This window comes from Impatiens glandulifera, chromosome 8, assembly GCF_907164915.1.
Source record: "Impatiens glandulifera chromosome 8, dImpGla2.1, whole genome shotgun sequence".
Lineage (NCBI taxonomy): Eukaryota > Viridiplantae > Streptophyta > Magnoliopsida > Ericales > Balsaminaceae > Impatiens > Impatiens glandulifera.
The window spans coordinates 5164271-5181171 of NC_061869.1; the positions used below are offsets into that span (position 1 = coordinate 5164271).

General features: G+C 32.6%; 4 protein-coding genes across 4 annotated transcripts; 2 read left to right on the top strand and 2 right to left on the bottom strand.

The window, feature by feature from the left end:
- Window positions 1-154: 154 nt before the first annotated feature.
- Window positions 155-1671, top strand: LOC124912257 (GDSL esterase/lipase At4g10955-like). The gene is made up of 2 exons (XM_047452824.1): window positions 155-423; window positions 505-1671. Exons 1-2 carry the CDS (start codon window positions 275-277, stop codon window positions 1505-1507), a joined length of 1152 nt encoding a protein of 383 aa, XP_047308780.1. The 5' UTR covers window positions 155-274; the 3' UTR covers window positions 1508-1671.
- Window positions 1672-2251: 580 nt separating this feature from the next.
- Window positions 2252-5809, bottom strand: LOC124911654. The gene is made up of 5 exons (XM_047452158.1): window positions 5608-5809; window positions 4899-5098; window positions 3203-3853; window positions 3020-3083; window positions 2252-2526 (listed from the first exon to the last, which is right to left on the bottom strand). Exons 1-3 carry the CDS (start codon window positions 5759-5761, stop codon window positions 3377-3379), a joined length of 831 nt encoding a protein of 276 aa, XP_047308114.1. The 5' UTR covers window positions 5762-5809; the 3' UTR covers window positions 2252-2526; window positions 3020-3083; window positions 3203-3376.
- A 945-nt stretch (window positions 5810-6754) lies between these two features.
- On the bottom strand, window positions 6755-9230 carry LOC124912297. Its single transcript, XM_047452894.1, has 2 exons — window positions 8993-9230; window positions 6755-7485 (listed from the first exon to the last, which is right to left on the bottom strand). Exon 2 carries the CDS (start codon window positions 7438-7440, stop codon window positions 7009-7011), a length of 432 nt encoding a protein of 143 aa, XP_047308850.1. The 5' UTR covers window positions 7441-7485; window positions 8993-9230; the 3' UTR covers window positions 6755-7008.
- Window positions 9231-10634: 1404 nt separating this feature from the next.
- LOC124911182 (TORTIFOLIA1-like protein 3) lies at window positions 10635-13490 on the top strand. The gene is made up of 5 exons (XM_047451632.1): window positions 10635-11599; window positions 11687-11798; window positions 11942-12438; window positions 12542-12988; window positions 13160-13490. The coding sequence occupies exons 1-4, from the start codon at window positions 10775-10777 to the stop codon at window positions 12959-12961; spliced, it is 1854 nt and encodes a 617-aa protein (XP_047307588.1). The 5' UTR covers window positions 10635-10774; the 3' UTR covers window positions 12962-12988; window positions 13160-13490.
- The last annotated feature ends 3411 nt before the right edge of the window (window positions 13491-16901 follow it).

Sequence of the window (16901 nt, forward strand, 5' to 3'; positions counted from 1 at the left end):
AAATATTAATTAAATTTTATTACTAAAATGCAAAGTTTTATTTGAAAAAATAAAAAACACACTATAACCGACAACCCAAATCTAATGAGAAATATGACCGTTGTGAGGATAAACATGTTCAACAAAAAGCAGGCGTTACTTTCTTAATTCAAAACAAAATATTCAAATTCAAAGACTTTAAATCCGCCCGTTGTCTTCCAAAAGGAAAGACCAGAGCTTTCTCAAATCTCGTTCACTTTCTCCTGCAAATCTCTATCCATCAGGTGTTTCTTTAATGGCGAATCAGCAAATTGAAGATGATAATATTACATCCTTACAACCCGGAGAAGATAACCCTAATCACCATCATCCCTACGCTTTCCATGTCTCCGGTCCTCGCAATCTTTCTTCTCCAAATTGGAAAGATCTAATCAACTCTAGCTGGTCAGTCTTTCTTTCATCCATAATCCATGATCCATGATCCACAAATCAGCAAAATTTATTGTTTTTGTTTTCTGTTTACAGGAAAGATGGAAATTACAAGAGAATGGTAATGGCTTGTTTTATACAAGCTGTTTATCTTCTTGAACTCGATAGACAAGAGAAAAGAAAAACAGAAGAAAATGCTCTTGCTCCAAAATGGTGGTTACCCTTTAAATACAAATTAATCAAAACCTTAATCGATGAAAGAGACGGATCAATATTCGGTGCAGTTCTAGAATGGGATAGATCCGCCGCCTTATCTGATTTCATCTTCATGAGACCTAGTGGTGCTCCGAGAGCTGTTTTAGCACTTAGAGGAACTCTACTTAAAAGTCCCACCTTTAGAAGAGATATAGAAGATGATCTTCGTTTTCTTACATGGGAAAGCTTAAAAGGTTCGATTCGATTTAAGGTTGCGTTTGATGAGTTGAAATTGATTACAGATAAATACGGAAGTAACAATGTTTGCATCGCTGGACATTCTTTGGGTGCTGGATTTGCTCTTCAAGTTGGGAAAGCATTAGCTAAACAGGGTGTTTATGTTGAGGCTCATTTGTTTAATCCGCCGTCTGTTTCATTAGCGATGAGTTTGAGAAACATAGGAGAAAAAGCTGCGTTTGTTTGGAAGAGGTTTAAGAAATCTATGAGTAATGAAGAAGAAGAGGCGGCGGCGGCGGCGGCGGCGGCAATTGTGGATCAGCCGCAGATGGGTTTGAAGAAATGGGTACCACATTTGTATGTGAATAACAGTGATTACATATGTTGTTATTATACAGATCCTAAAGTGGCGGCGGTGAAGGTGGGTGATGGAGATAAGGAGAATGTTGGGCCGCCGGCGGCGGCGGGAGGTGAGTTGGCGTCGAAGCTTTTTGTTCTTACGAAAGGGAAACAGAAGTTTCTAGAAGCACATGGGTTGGAACAATGGTGGTCAGATGATGATAAGGAGTTTCAATTGGCTGTTCAAACTAGTACTCTTATAAGTAAGCAACTTCAGTCTCTGTATAAAAATAACAACAATTCATCTCCTTCTTCTAATAAACCCTAAAAAGATGATGAATTGATGATGATGATGAAGATGAAGAGACAAGACAATGGCAGCCTTCAATTGTCTATAGAAAAGATGGGTTTTTTTTTCAATTTGGATGTTGCTGATTTTTCATGTCAAAAGTATAATGATTTCAAATAATAGAGAACAAAATGAAAGATATATGTCACTAAACATTTTATATTATATTCTTTTATTGTTGATTTAAATTACCCACATTGAATTGCAATATGGGTTTTATTTTGCATATGTTGTTCATGACATTTATCCTGATTATTTTTTCTTTTTTTTTCTTTTTTTTTGAAGTGAATCTGGTTATATATCAAAACTTGATTTGTATGATAAATATTAATATTTGTTATTTGAATACAATAGAAAACAAGAATATCTATGGTTCATTTTTACCCACTCTGTGTATCCTTTTTATTAATAAAATCAATTTTTAAAACAATACAACTTAAACAAGTTGATCTTTTAAGTTAAATTCTTAATAATAGTAACATCAATTTAAGTCAAGACAATAATGCATTTTATTCATAGTTATGATAAATATTCTCCTCCTTCAAACCAAAATGGTTGAAACAGCTACCACGGAATCAGATCAATTGATGTATGGAAGTCGTCAATTTGAGAATTTTAATATCGATGTATATACGACCGAACCGCTTACACCACTGAAAGAGAAAAAACAAACAAAAAAAAATTATCAAGATAACTTTGTGAGGAATTTGCTAAGCCATGAAAAGCACATAAAACTTCCAGGTTATATTGAAATCAGCCCTTGTAGACAAAGTAGCAACTCCAGATATGTCAAGGACAAGTCTTCTTTGGCCTATAGTTTCTTTTTATCATAAACCAACAAATCTTAGATAAAATGACCATGTTCTCGGAAAGTAAAAAAAGAAAAGAAAATTTGAATTGAATTGAATTTTGTTTATTTGTTCTGAAGATTCTGAACTCTTCCACTCCTCTCTTCTCTCGTCGGGATCCTAAAAACGAGACATGCCATGGCCCTCATCCTGCATCAAATTGATTGAATAGGAGTTTAGATATTGCATGAGAATTCTATCAAATTTTAAAAGCCAGCAATTCCTATAAAGCCTAAGGGTGACTATCTAAACACTATTATTGGAGCATGGAAGTGAAAGAGGTAACCCGTCTGGAAGAATGACAGTTTTTAGCTTTTTCATTTTAAAAAATGACTCGGGTGTAAAGACTCACTCATGGCCTTGTGAATATGAGTTCTTGCGTTCTCCTACTGGAAGTTTTTAGTGAGAATCGGTTTTATATAAATGATATTGACATATGTAAGACTAAAATCTATTAATTATAATGTATTGTAGATGAAACTTTAGTGTTTTTTCATAGCATAATGAAATCTCTGGTTTCAGAAAGACATTTTATTAATCGTATTATTGACAATATTGTCGTACATAATAGAAAATCCTTTCGACTAAAAAAATGAGTCCTCTAAAATCATATCATAATTGTGTCACAAATTTTGGGACTTACCTTCATCAGAAAATTGAATCCAAGGTTGATGGTATCCCTCTGTTTCTACATGAAATTTTCTACTCTGTAAACATAAGTTAGTATAAAAAAAACAAAAAGTCATGGCTATTTCATAACACACTATAAGAAGCAGCAAAGTCTAGGGACTAGAAAGAAAGCCCATGTTGTGTATACAAAGCTTACCTCTTTCTCATGGTCTGTTTCCAAGGTCTGCACCTCATCAGTGAGCCAGAAACAATCAAATACAATGAACAAATACACACTTCTTTTCTTATAAGACCTTTTTTTGGGGACAAAGGGTTTTTTCCCTAGAAGAGGCTAGGACAGCATCCTACCTCCATGACCACCCACTTCAAATTATAAGATATTTTCACTTCTAGAATTAAAGTATCTTGCTCTAATCCTACGAACATCTTCAAGAACTTCAAATAGTAGCTTTGCCTTTGTACTTTTTGCCTTCTCCATTTCATCAAACAACAGAGTGGAGAGACTCAAGACTGTGACTAACTCCTCTTCGATTGTCTCCAGCTGTTGATTAACAACTGCCAGAAAGTCCTCGTACGACGAAATGTCTTTCAGGCTAGGCAATAAGTCATATTTACTCCTCATATTCTCAATGCTAGCTGAATCAGGTTGGCTTCTGGAGTTTACTTCCAAGTGTTTATCCTCAATGGGAATGATGGTTTCTGAATCAATGTTCTTTTCACTTAAGTCCCCCGGATCTTCTTCCTCCTTGGGAGAAACAATCCTAACAGGACCAGAAGCGACGTCTTGTTCAACTTCAAGGTCAGAGGAAATCCTCTCAATTAGCTGACTTTCCATGACGGATATAGCCTGATTCCAGTTCATCAGTTATAGAAAATAAATTATGCATTTACAAATGTGTAGCAACCAGAAGCTAACCGAATACGGTCTCTAAGTTGGTTAACCACAAGCTAGATATTTTCAAATAGGTGTCACAAGAAAATCACACATCTTTAACCAAGCAGTGGAGTTCTTACAGTAATCCAAATTGACACATAGGGCTGTTTCGTTACCAATCTTTTTTCATGTTGATCATGATATGAAAAAGTTACATTTGTTATATTTGCAAAAAAATCAGAAGGATGAAAAAAAAATAATCTGATTATGAAACAAAAAATACACGATAATTTGGATCATGATCAAGAAAATAATTTGTCTACGAAATAGAGCAAACAAAAACTACAGATTAACAAAATTACACTAATCTTGATAGTGATCTAAAAAATGTGATCTGATCCAAGAAAAATCTTATACCAAAAAAATCAATTCAATTTTAACTTTGGCGATTCAATGAGATCATGATTATGACAGTGAATCAATAATATTAGTTTTCAAATAGGATAGCATGCACAAATTTTCAGGATACTGTATAATCAAAATGAACTCCATCATCTATCTTCAAATGCATGGAATCACTCTCTGAAAAGAGTGGACCTATATCTAGTTGGGTAAATTTAAGCTGATAACAGTTTCATATCTTCAGGGATATTTCAGCTTAAATCAAGTTAAAAAGTTTCCTAGAAAAGCTAACTTAATTCAGTACCTTATGAATGACTTAACACGGTAATATAATAGAGCATACAAAAGACAACTTCAATCCTGTAAAATTAATCAAATTACGTTACTATAAGGGTGTAAATCAAGTACTTAAAATTCAGATATTTTCATTTGGTTTATTCAAACATTTATTTTTCACGTTCTTAACTAATTCTTTTTTTATTCTCCTTTTGTATTTCAACTAGCTGATGACATTCCCTCATCCATATAAAACATATCTTGGGTGGCAAATAATTGAAATGAATCATAAGTTACAAGTAATCTCTATCACTTAAACGTATGCAATTCGTTCCTTTACCTCATTAAGCTTGGCTGAAAGCTCATCAAGTAATGCAATACGAGTACTTGTCTTCTCTAAGGCCAGCATAACCTTCTTCTTCTGCATAAGAAGCTCTCTAGCATCATTCTCTCTTCCTTTCTGAACATTAATAGCTGCTTGTTGTCGAAGTTTTTCTGCCGCTTCAGACAGACGCATTAGCCTAAATCTTGCTTTGCTTGCTGCACCAGAAATACAAAACTGTTTAGCAGTGAACCTACTACGATTAACAAGCTCTAACTGCATAAGTTTCCATTGCCTAAATATGCTTGCTCTATTCTTCCGCTGCACCTTGAAAGAACATAATCCTTCTTGGTTCTTGGTCCGTTGGATCAGGAAACCTTAATCCTAGTTACAAATTCAACTTGTAACATATACCTACCATATGAAAGTAGGCATTGAATCCCTAATTTTATTCTTAGCCCAATCTTACACCAATTTTTTCTAGTTTCGGTTGCCTTTCAAAGGGTTCATGATGAATCTAGTCTTTAACTCATAAGTATCGATTTCTTGTAGAGAATGTATGAATTTCATACAGATAAAAGATCGACATTTTGAGGGTTTTTTGCTTATTACGTATTGTCGAGGTTTAAAGGAGTAAAAATTTCAAATTGACCTCAGATAAAGAAAGAACATAGTTTGAAGAGTCCAGAATCAGAAGATGTTTAAAAGAGGTGGTCTGAGGACGAACCTTCAGCTCCGGTGGTCTGAGCTTCATGGTGGAGTTGATCGAGCTGCGCCCGTAAATCTTTTGCTTGGATTTTCAAAGTGAATCTAACAGTTTTCACCGGTAGATGTTTCTGGGTTAGAGATAAAGTGGCAATCTGATAGCAATTCAATATCATTGCTTCTCTCTTTCTCTTCAATTGATCCCAATTGTTACTGCATTTTTGTAGCAAAGTTGTGTTTTTATATTTTAATGAAATTTTGTCATTTATTTTATAAAGCCATTATTATTAGGACAAAAATCAAGATAAAAAAATGCCAACCAAATTATTTACTAATTAATAATTCACAAACATAAAATTAATAATTTAAGCCAATCACATTTATTTTTGCATTGCAAAAAATTGACGGGATGATTTGGAGTGTTACTTTGGAACATAATTGACATTGAGTGGTTAGTGCTGGAAGCAATCATCATGTTTGGACTATAACTACTAGATTCTATTGAGTCAATCAGTCTATATTCAGATTATTTTCTAGTGCATTAATTGGTTCGAAAGAAATTGTGTGATGTTCAGTGATCGCGGTCGACCAATTCGTTACTTCACAACTTTATTATAATGATATAGGATGTCTTCTCTAGAAAATAAGTGGAGACGGTCGGTAAACTCATGATCTTTTTTAAGATCTCTGAACTCGTTAATATTAAATTTTATTTTATGATTGTTCGTCGGTGATGAATTTTTTAAACATGTTTTCGTGACAATATGAACACTAATGTGTTTTTGTATTGTTTTGTCGTATAAAATGTTTCAACATTGAAACCGATTTAAATAGATTTCAAAATAAATCCCGATAAAAAAAAATAGTTTCTTTATATTAAATAGCAAGTTCTTTTTAATGAATAAATTAAAGATTCAAACATATTATTTATACAATTTAACATATCATTTTTTTATCCCCTCTTCTAGCCTAGTGGCAACAAGAGGTGGATATCCCCCAGACCTCCATGAGGTCCTGGGTTCGAGCCCGTCAGGTGGCAAGTTCTGCGCCTGGTTAATTGGTTAAGTATGTTTGCGGGCTATGTACTTAACCCGCGGGGATTAGTCGCACTCCATAGGAGTAGCGGAACCCAGCGTTCTCAAAAAAAAAAAAAAAAATTGAGATTTGAGAGTAACAATCTCCATTACTCATTATTTGTCACAAATTATCAACATTACAAGTTTTACAAACAAGAACACAAGAATGAGATTTAAAAGCACTCTTGTTTCTCAATCTTGATCCGAGATTGGATCTGACAGAACCCTAAAAAACTATGAATCAGGGTCGTATTAAGTCCAAATACACCTCATTTCCAAGCGTGGTCTCATCGAAATCCATGTGTGGCTGAGAAATTATAGTTTCAAATGAAGCCATTATACAGATTCTAATCGCAGAATGAGGATTTGAATATCCGATGAATTAGCTTTCTCTCCTTCATTCCAAGCTTGTGGGATCCGTCGCCCCTATAAACTCCAAGCTTGATAGCTTTTCGACCATTCTCAGCAGCTCTTCTTCTAATAGATAACAATAGAGCTATTCCTTGAGGATCATCAATATTCCCATCAATAACTTCCACTGTATGAGCCTTTTCACCCTCCAATTCATTGGATTCTTTTCCAACATCTATAGTTTCGTTTATGCCAGAATTCTCATTTTCGGTTACATTGCTAGTTCCCCACCATCGATGAGAGACAACAGATAGCCCATCAATAGGGAATCCATTTTTGAATTCATCTGAGCTGGCTGAAGTTGATTTCATAATACTTGAGGGAGCAAAATGCTGAATTTGTGGCGTTATGCTTCTCATTTTTGACATGTTTCTACAATGGGATGTAAATACTTGTTCCAGATCTAGATTCCTCTGCATTGGAAACAAAACAAAAAAATATTATAATATTGTAAAGTAGCTAACATAGTTATTCATGAACCCTAATTAGACTAATAGTTACACATATAGAGACTAATGAAAGCTCTTGACTAGTGATTAGTGGTTTTACTTTAATATTAGCAAGTTCTCAAAATATATCGGCCCTAATTGGAAACACTCTTGTTTTTTAATCTGAGTCCAGCTCAGATTAAGCAACTACCATTGAATTCTGGATCAAATCTAGATACCATGATCTCATGATACACTTTGTTATCAAGTGTGATCTCATCTGGATCCAGATGAATGAGAAATCTAGTAGAAACATGTTTCCAAATGGAGCAAATTATCAATTAAACTGAATTTGGATGCTCCCATATTAAGTTGCAATGACTGGATCCACTTTCAAATAAAAATTCTTTGTTGGTGTGATGCTATGAATGAAATCCAGAGCTTTCAAACTAAAGCCTAGAGGTTTCATTTGCTCCTTCAAATTTTGTAGTTATGTTACTGCCATCAACTAGCCAAAATTGTAGCTAACATAAAACATTCAGATAAAGTGAAAGAATTAGGGCATGTAAGTTGTAGATTTTGTTACTAAAGCCCGTATATTTGGAAACACTTTCAGTTTCTGGATCTAAATCAGAAATTGAGAATAAACTTATTTGGAAACACTCATGTATCAAATCCGGATATCAAAAGTTTGGAAATCGAACTTAGTGAGACACATATTCAGAAATTTATTGACGTTTCTAATCTGGATCCAGAAAGTGTTGCTAAATGGGCTTAAGAAAAATCTCAATTGTACTTTTCAGAATATAATCTACATAAGTTAATACAACAAAGCAGTTGTTTTGAAACATTGACAAATTATTCTTGCAAGTAAGAAACCACATTGAAATGATTCTTGAATTCAGGCCAAGGAGATAGCACCAACAAATGCTTATTCACTGTAATGTTAGTTTTCACGTAGAAGAAGTTAGCACTAGCTCATTCACTTAAACCATGTAGAAATGAATTCGAAGAATATAATACATTGAAATCGAGGCAATAAACACCAAGTTATAGCAATCCAATTGTGCAATAACAATAGAGAATAATTTATCAAGCTAATATGAATACTATTGTAAATTGTTCTAATGAGAATGACATTTTTGTAGTATCTTTCATAGCTGAATTCCTTTACAAGTCACTGTCAATTTACAGTCTCAATCCTCAATAACTCATCTCTCTGTAACTTTCAATCCACAATGATAAAGAAGAAACAATCTATTGATCTAAGTTTGCTTAAAGGATTGTTTTGCAACTGCTTCGACTTTACCACATTACCAAATCTCTCACCAAATTTATCTATAAACCTAATTTTTCATTAAGATCTGATTTCAAAACACTAAACAAACTATCAAATGTATCATTTACACTTCACAATTAACAGATCAGTAAAGCCGAAACTGAATATTCTTAAATATACCGAGAAACTAGGAAAACAAGAAATCATATGTACCAGAAAGAGTTAAATCCACGAAAAGCGATCATTCAACTCCTAGATTCGCAATTACGTGCAGATTTGGCGCTTCGATGATTGAAGAAGGAACGTCGTCAAACCAAATGGTGATCATATCAGCTTATGCAAATGTTGTATGATTCCAGTAAATCGCTTTGATTCGTCTCTTTCCATTGCATGAAACGTCGCGATAGATTTCTTCATCGATCTCTCGCCATTTTGTCATCAAACGCGAAGATTCGTGAACTCGTGATCGGAGATAATGGAAAATAATTGAATATGCTTCTGAACTTCTTTTTAAATTTCAATATTGTTTAAAATATTTAAAACTTGTTAATTTTATCCTGAACTTTTAACATGTTTAAATAAACCCATGTTACTTATTAACTCATTCTTACTATAATTATAATTTTTATTTTAATAACAAAATATTATTTCTCTCTTTTTATTATTTATCTTTAATCTTTATATTTTAATTTTTTCTTTTATTTTAAATTTTTTATTCTTAAATCTCAACTATCTTATAAGTATTTAATCGAATAATGAATCAATGTACCCGACGAATCGAAAATAAACATTAAAATAGAGTACTCGCCGGGATCGAGTTCGAGTCCAAAGTGGATAGTAGGGAGGACAACTATAACCTGCCCCGCGTTTTTTACCCAAACTGTCTTGTTAGGGCAGGTTTTTCCCCAAAATCGAACGGGGATGGAACGGGATGTTATTTGTGTCTTCGTCTTAATAGACTCCACCCTAATTATGCCCAGAACACTAATAAACATAATTGAATAATAATATTATTAATATATTAATTTATTCTTCATATTTTATAAGATCTTCTTCCTTGTTAGTTTGTATTGTCATCTTATTAATCTTAGAGAAGTGATTGGAGAGAATTTCGGAGAGAAAATTTGAGAATGAGAGAATTTGGGAGAGAAAAGTTGAGAAGGAATGATTTGACGTCGTTAAAAAAATAACAATTTTCTCTCTCTTCCCTTACCCCTTTATTATTTTCCGGCTAGTGATATGGTGACACTCATTCCCTCATAATTCTCTCCCCAAATTCCATTTCATTTTAATCTAAGAGGAATGATAAACTCAACGAAAAATTCAACGAAAGCAAGTACACGAATCCGACGTGGCCTACTAGGTTGTCCCCACGTCCTGAAATCGCTCCTTTCGGGTTTCAAAACCACTCATTTCGGGTCCCGAAACGATCATTATGGAAAGAAAAAAAACACGTCCCGAAAAAAAAAATTAGTCTCAAAATGGCCATTTCAGAACCCAAAATGACCGCTTCGAAACATTATGAAGCCGTTTTGGGACATTATGAAGCCATTTCGGGACCTAAAATAAACATTTTGAGACATTTTGAAAAATTTCTCTCTCATACTCAGATGTCTGCCACTTTAATTTTGGACTTATTTTCGTTAAATCTTTGAATTTTTAGTTGACTTTATCATTTTTTTTCTTAATCTTAATACATTTATTATTTTTCTTAACTAAATAAATAAAAGAAAAAGGTATAATTAGAAAAAGGTATAATTAATGACGGACTCCTAGTGAACAGTTCCGAGCAAAGTTGGTTGGCCCACACGCATTAACTGCGTGTTTCTCACTTTTCCCCTCATGAAAAGCAAAAGCGATTTCACGAAGAAAGCTGATAACCGTCATGGAATCCAGCATCCCATCTTCCCGGCGATGTTGCCGGAGATCCCACCGGACAACCGTATCTCATTAAACAGTTACTTAACCTTCCGTCGCAACTATCCGCCGTGAAAAATGTCTATCTCAAAACAGCAGCATCAGCAACAACAACAGTCGGTAGTTGTCTCAAATCGAGAAATCAAGCATCGTATCCTAACTTGTCTAGGAAAGCTTGCCGATCGCGATACTCACTCATCCGCATCCGCCGAACTTGAATCCATCGCTCGAACCTTATCTCACGACATCATTCCACCGTTCCTTTCCTCAATATCAGCCACCGACGCAGCCGACAAATCTCCCGTCCGCAAGCAATGTGTTCGCCTCATTTCACTTCTCTCCGAGGTTCACGGTGACGCACTTGCTCCTTACCTCTCGAAGCTTCTCTCCGCCGTTGTTCGCCGACTCCGTGACCCTGACTCCTCCGTTCGATCTGCCTGCGTCGCCGCTTTTACTTCAATCTCCTCTCACATTGTCAAGCCTCCGTTTAGTTCTATTATCAAACCTCTTGTCGACGCTCTCGTCACCGAACAAGACCATAATTCTCAGATCAGTGCCGCCTTATGTCTTGCGGCGGCAATCGATGCGTCGCCAGATCCGGATCCTGTCTACTTGAAAAGACTTCTTCCGAGATTTGAGAAGCTGCTCAAAAGCGAGAGTTTTAAGGCGAAGCCAGCATTGCTGACGCTTGTAGGTAGCGTCATTGGATCTGGTGCGGCTTCTACTCAGCAAATGCTGAAGAATCTGGTGCCCTGCTTGGTTGGTTTCATTAGCAGTGATGATTGGGCAGCAAGAAAGGGCGCTGCTGAGGCTCTGGTGAAGCTGGCAGTAGTGCAGAGTGAAATGTTGGCAGAATTCAAAAGTCCAGCCCTGAAAAAGTTTGAGACCAGAAGATACGACAAGGTCTTTGCACTTCTCTAATCTGATATCTATATTGATGATTCCATGATGTGATTTTGTATAAAATTCGGTACAACGCCAATTGTGCAGGTGAAGGCTGTGAGGGATACTATGAATCAGTTGATAGAAATCTGGAAGGAGATGATCCCTGATGGAGCAGATGAGGCATCCCCTTTTGCTGAAAAGCACTCTTCATCCAAAGGTATACCTCTTATCTTGATTTTGTAGGCTTTGATGCTTGGATCTGGAATGTATTCATATTTTCTCTACTTGGTTCTGATCCAGTGTGTTTCTTTCCAAGTTTAGCTTAAATTGAATCTCTTTACTTGTAATCTCCTTGGACAGGTAGTCCAGTTTCTTCCATAACATCAGGAACTCCTCAACTGGGGAGAAGTAACCTTCTTAACAGGCAGCCTGTGCTTGATGCCTCAATAGTCACGACTGCTAGGAAAAGAAGTCCAGTAGACACAAGTGACAAAAAGGAAGGTCCAGCAATGTTCCGAAAGCTGAGTGACAGGAAAGCTGAAAGTTCTACTCCTCCTGCAAGTGGAAATCGTAGAGTGGGTAGATATGAAATAGGTACTGGAAAAGACAGTAAGAAGCAAAGTAGTATCATTAAGCCAGAAGTGAGGCGAGCACTATTCAATAAGAAAACTAATGATGCAGAAATGCTCATATCTGGAGCAACAGGAGCTGGACCCATTGTAATATCAGAAAGTGATGAGATTGTTGAGTCCACTGTTGTCATAAGTAATAACAATGAATGTGAGGATGTAACTCTGATACGCAAGCAACTTGTTCAGATTGAAAACCAGCAGTCCAACTTAATGGATCTGCTCCAGGTAAATTGTCTAACCTATGGAACTCGTACCATGCCCAAGATCACTTTTGTTATCTTCTTTTGTCTCTTAGATTTAACATGATTTGTGTTGTGTGAAAAAATAGCGGTTTATTGGGAGCTCTGAAAACGGGATGAGATCACTTGAGAACCGGGTTCATGGACTAGAGTTATCAATTGAGGAGATATCAATTGACTTGGCAATGTCAGCTGGAAGGATGTCTAAGATTGAATCTAAAAGAACGATGTGCTTCAAGCTACCTGGTGCAGAATTTTTAAGCTCCAAGTTCTGGAGAAGAAGAGAAGGCCAACAACAACATTCAACTTCACGATCCACTCCTTCTGCTGTCGCTCAACAAAAGGCTGTCGGCTTGCGTAATAACTCCAGAAGCAATATGGAGACATTTAATCAAGAAGGAAGAGGATTCCATACCCAAGGAGGTGGTGGTTTTATTGTGAAGAACCCTCTTGCATTAGTTGCTACTAGCCAACTATCCCATGGTATTTCAGACATTGCCTCAAATTGACAGCTTCACAACCTGCTAACGAGAAAGGTATGTTACTGAGCCTATTTGAATAAATAAATTATGATCATGATGTTCTTTTTTGAATCATCATGAGATGATTGTGACTCTCATGATATCATGATTTGATACGAAAACAGCTCACTAATTTTCATGAAACTCTTGTTACAAAATTTGCTGATTGTCTTTGCATTCCATCAGATGCTTGCTGATTAATTTGAAGCATGAGTTCAGATATCACTTGGCTGGACAATGGATACACTATCCAGTATCCACAATCGAGGATCTACATGATCAGTTCTTAAAGTAAGAAGTTATTTTTATATGGTTTTGTTTATGTAAAGTAATGCAATTGGTTATGCGCGGCCAACAACCAGACAGAAGAATTTCTTCCACTCCATTCTATTCTGGTATGAATGATTATCACGTTTGTTCATAGTTTATAGGAAACAGGAACACTATTATGTTATTTCCATGTCTGAACTCTTGAATTTGTATATAGAAGTGGAGAATTGAAAAATTCACTTGTTTCTAAGGAAGACCTTTATTGGCTTTTTGGCCATAGATGCTTTATTTGAAATTGAAGCCAAGTTTTGTTGAGATGAAAAATCATTCAACATTTGTCTGCTTACATGCATTTAGAAGCAAAATAGAATCCATGTGATATGTTCTTCATGCACAAAAGGTCACTTTCACATGATGAATTAGAATGATCATTCCCATCGATGAAGATAGACCATTATCGAGAACTGTAATCGAAGATATCGTTGATAATGATGGAGTCAGTAATGTTTTGTGTTGAAAGGGTATATAATAGTATGATTGGAAAAAAAATTATCTTGTAGATTAGAGTTTTTAACATTATCTCTTGATTATTAAAACAAAATGATATTTTTTTTTAATTTAAAATACATTGGTATAGTAATCACATCTTTTTATTTTACTTTATTTTGTTGTCATTTGATTCATTAGAAGTATAATTTTAGATAAATTTTATGATTTTATGTTATTTTAAGTTATATAATGTTAACTTAATTACTCATGATCTTGTGTTTGATTTTAATATTAATTATTTATAACTTATTATTTTATTTGTATTTACTTTTTAAAGTTGTTTTGTTATACACATTTTGTAAACTAAATTTTAATCATTTTTGTAAAATATTATAGTTATATGATGCGATATTTACATTGTAATCTTATAATAACCCTAAAAAAAGATAGATTTTAACTACTTTTGTTTTGAAATTAAAGTGGTTAGATAAACTTAATTGAACATTGTGTTTTGAAGAATTAATCCATTTTAAACTATGAGCTGAAATTAAATAGATTGTGTTATAATTAATCAATCAATAATATATATATTTAGTTATTATTCACATTGAGTTGATAAAAGTGGTGGTTGCGGTATTGACGTGGAATCATGACAACCTTTAATTTGTAATTTTGTTTTTTTTTTTATTTTGAAAAGTTAGCATCATGAATTACTTTTTTTTAACCTGAAATCTTGGTTTTTTTATTCAATAATTTTAATGTTTGAAGTTTGAACTATCTTATATGGCTAATTTACCAATCTAAGTTATCAATAATATATATTTTTTTTTATATATATATTATTTAATCTCATTAATTTATCCAATGTAATAATGTTTAAATTTGTGATTACATTATTTAGTCTCATTAATTATGTTTTTTGAATGGACAAAACCCATTTTAATCTCATTAACTATAATGAATGAATAAATGCTGTCGATTTAATAACAAAATAGTTATCGATAAAGAAATAGGGATTATAAGAGACAAAAAAATTTTAGAGCGCCGAATTTTTTTTCTCCTTTAAAGTGCAACTAATCTCTTTAGGTTAAACACATAACCCACAAACACATTTAATCATTTAACTAGGACAAAACTTATCGTCTGACGAACTTAAACCCAAAACTTCTGGGAGGATAGAGATATTCACCTTTTGTTTCGCTAGGCTAGGGAGGGGATAAGAAGAGACTAAGGGGGTGCTTGGTTCAAATAAAGGAATGGGAATAAGATTGGGATTGATAGATGTGTGGAATAGGAATGGGTATAATTGATAGAAGTGTAGTGTTTGGTTAACAGTTTTAATCATTCTCATTACCATTGATAACGTTTGGATTTCTAAGAGAGAAGTTATAAATATAATTTTGCTATTAAAATTATGATTAATTTTAATTTTATTAAATTAAAAATATAAAATATTATTATTTTTATAATATAATTATTTAAAATATATAAAATATTTAAGTGACATAATTTAATAAAATATAAACATCTCATATTTTTTATATTAATTATATTTTCTCAAAATAAAAATACTTATAACAAAAAAATATTGAATGTCTCAATTTTTTACTAATTATAATTAAATAATTATTTATTAAATATAAATAATATAAGACAAAGTCTTTCAAATATTATATACTTTAAATTAAATATAATATTTTATTTAATAATATATTATAACATGGTATAATTTTTTTAATAATAATTTTTATTAAAATATTTCATATTTAATTTTTTAATATTTTTTATATAAAATTGTTATTTTATTTTTAATTTTATATTTTAATTAATTTATTTTAATTTTATTATTAATATATGATATTTAAAATTAATTATATAAAATTAATTTATTATTATTAGTTATTTTAATTATTACTAAAATTTTATTTTAAACAATTCATTAATATTATTTAAATAATTGAAATTATTTATTTATAAATAAAATTTATTATTATGGTAATTATAAAATAACGTATAATATAATTATAAAATATATAAGATATTATAATTATAATTATAATTATAAGAGAGAAAATAGGAGAGTGGAGATAGTGGGAGAGAAAATGTATGGCTACAGAATGAGATTCATTCCTCCCAATTTAGAGAGGATTGGATGATTTCCGGGAATCAAATCAATATCCTGGAATCAAAACCACCAACCAAATATCTCATTTCATTCCCTTTCCCATTCCTGAGTACAAAAACCACGTACCAAGCATGCCCTAAGAGTTTTTCCATTTTTATATATGGTGCACACAATTTTTTTTTAGCATGTTTAGAAAATATTGCAAACGTGAATGAGGAAAGAGACGAGGAAATGTTATTGGTTAAGAACGCGTCCAATTTTTTTTTTTTTTTGTTAAACTCTATAGTGCGGAAGTGACTGACGATTGAGAAGATTTGGAAAAATCAATAATGAATTAAAGTTTCAAAGTGGAGTAAACTATGAGTTCTTGACAATCTCTCGAAACTTAAAAAGTAAAATAGTATTTAAATCCAAACTAAGCTCTTTTGAAAAGTTGAGAAGATCTATTTCATAAATTATGTTTTTTTTTAAGTAATTTTTCTTTGCATATAGCTTAGGACTCATGTTTACCCTACTAAAAAACACTACAAAACAAAAGACTAAAAAATTCAAAATTTTTAAAAAGTTTTTAGCTTAAATATTTTGTTTGGTCCCAGTAGATATAATATAATTCAGTTATAATCTAAAAGAGATAACGGCCTGCCTCTAATGAAACTGGAGATAGTTATATAAACATAAAATAAATAAATTATATATGAATAAAAATAAATAAATCACCTAATTATTCTCTTTTATTTGACATTACTTTTATTAATTTAGTCATTTATTTATAATTATTTACTTTAAATCATTTTAAAATAAATTTAAAATAACAAAATTTAATAAGAAACTTACCTAACAAAAATTAAATAATTTATAGAATAAAAAAATTAAATTAATTTTATTAATTAAAAAAAATCTAATTTATAAAATTAATATTTATTCTAAAAAAAATTATAAATGTAGAGGCCTTAGAATACTTTTACCAACTAACTAAGATTTTATAAATGTATTTTCTCAAAAAGATTTTATAAATGTATATATAAAGTTATAAATTCTTCAATA

Excerpts from the sequence above, each read along its gene's own strand:
- LOC124912257 (XM_047452824.1), top strand. The coding sequence starts at position 275 with ATGGCGAATCAGCAAATTGAAGATGATAATATTACATCCTTACAACCC. Across the intron at positions 424-504 it reads GATCTAATCAACTCTAGCTG|GAAAGATGGAAATTACAAGA; the intron begins GTCAGTCTTTCT and ends TTCTGTTTACAG.
- LOC124911182 (XM_047451632.1), top strand. The coding sequence starts at position 10,775 with ATGTCTATCTCAAAACAGCAGCATCAGCAACAACAACAGTCGGTAGTT. Across the intron at positions 11,799-11,941 it reads AAAGCACTCTTCATCCAAAG|GTAGTCCAGTTTCTTCCATA; the intron begins GTATACCTCTTA and ends CTCCTTGGACAG. Across the intron at positions 12,439-12,541 it reads ACTTAATGGATCTGCTCCAG|CGGTTTATTGGGAGCTCTGA; the intron begins GTAAATTGTCTA and ends GTGAAAAAATAG.
- LOC124912297 (XM_047452894.1), bottom strand. The coding sequence starts at position 7,440 with ATGTCAAAAATGAGAAGCATAACGCCACAAATTCAGCATTTTGCTCCC.
- LOC124911654 (XM_047452158.1), bottom strand. The coding sequence starts at position 5,761 with ATGATATTGAATTGCTATCAGATTGCCACTTTATCTCTAACCCAGAAA. Across the intron at positions 5,099-5,607 it reads TCAGACCACCGGAGCTGAAG|CAAGCAAAGCAAGATTTAGG; the intron begins GTTCGTCCTCAG and ends TTTCTGGTGCAG. Across the intron at positions 3,854-4,898 it reads TTTCAGCCAAGCTTAATGAG|GCTATATCCGTCATGGAAAG; the intron begins GTAAAGGAACGA and ends AACTGGAATCAG.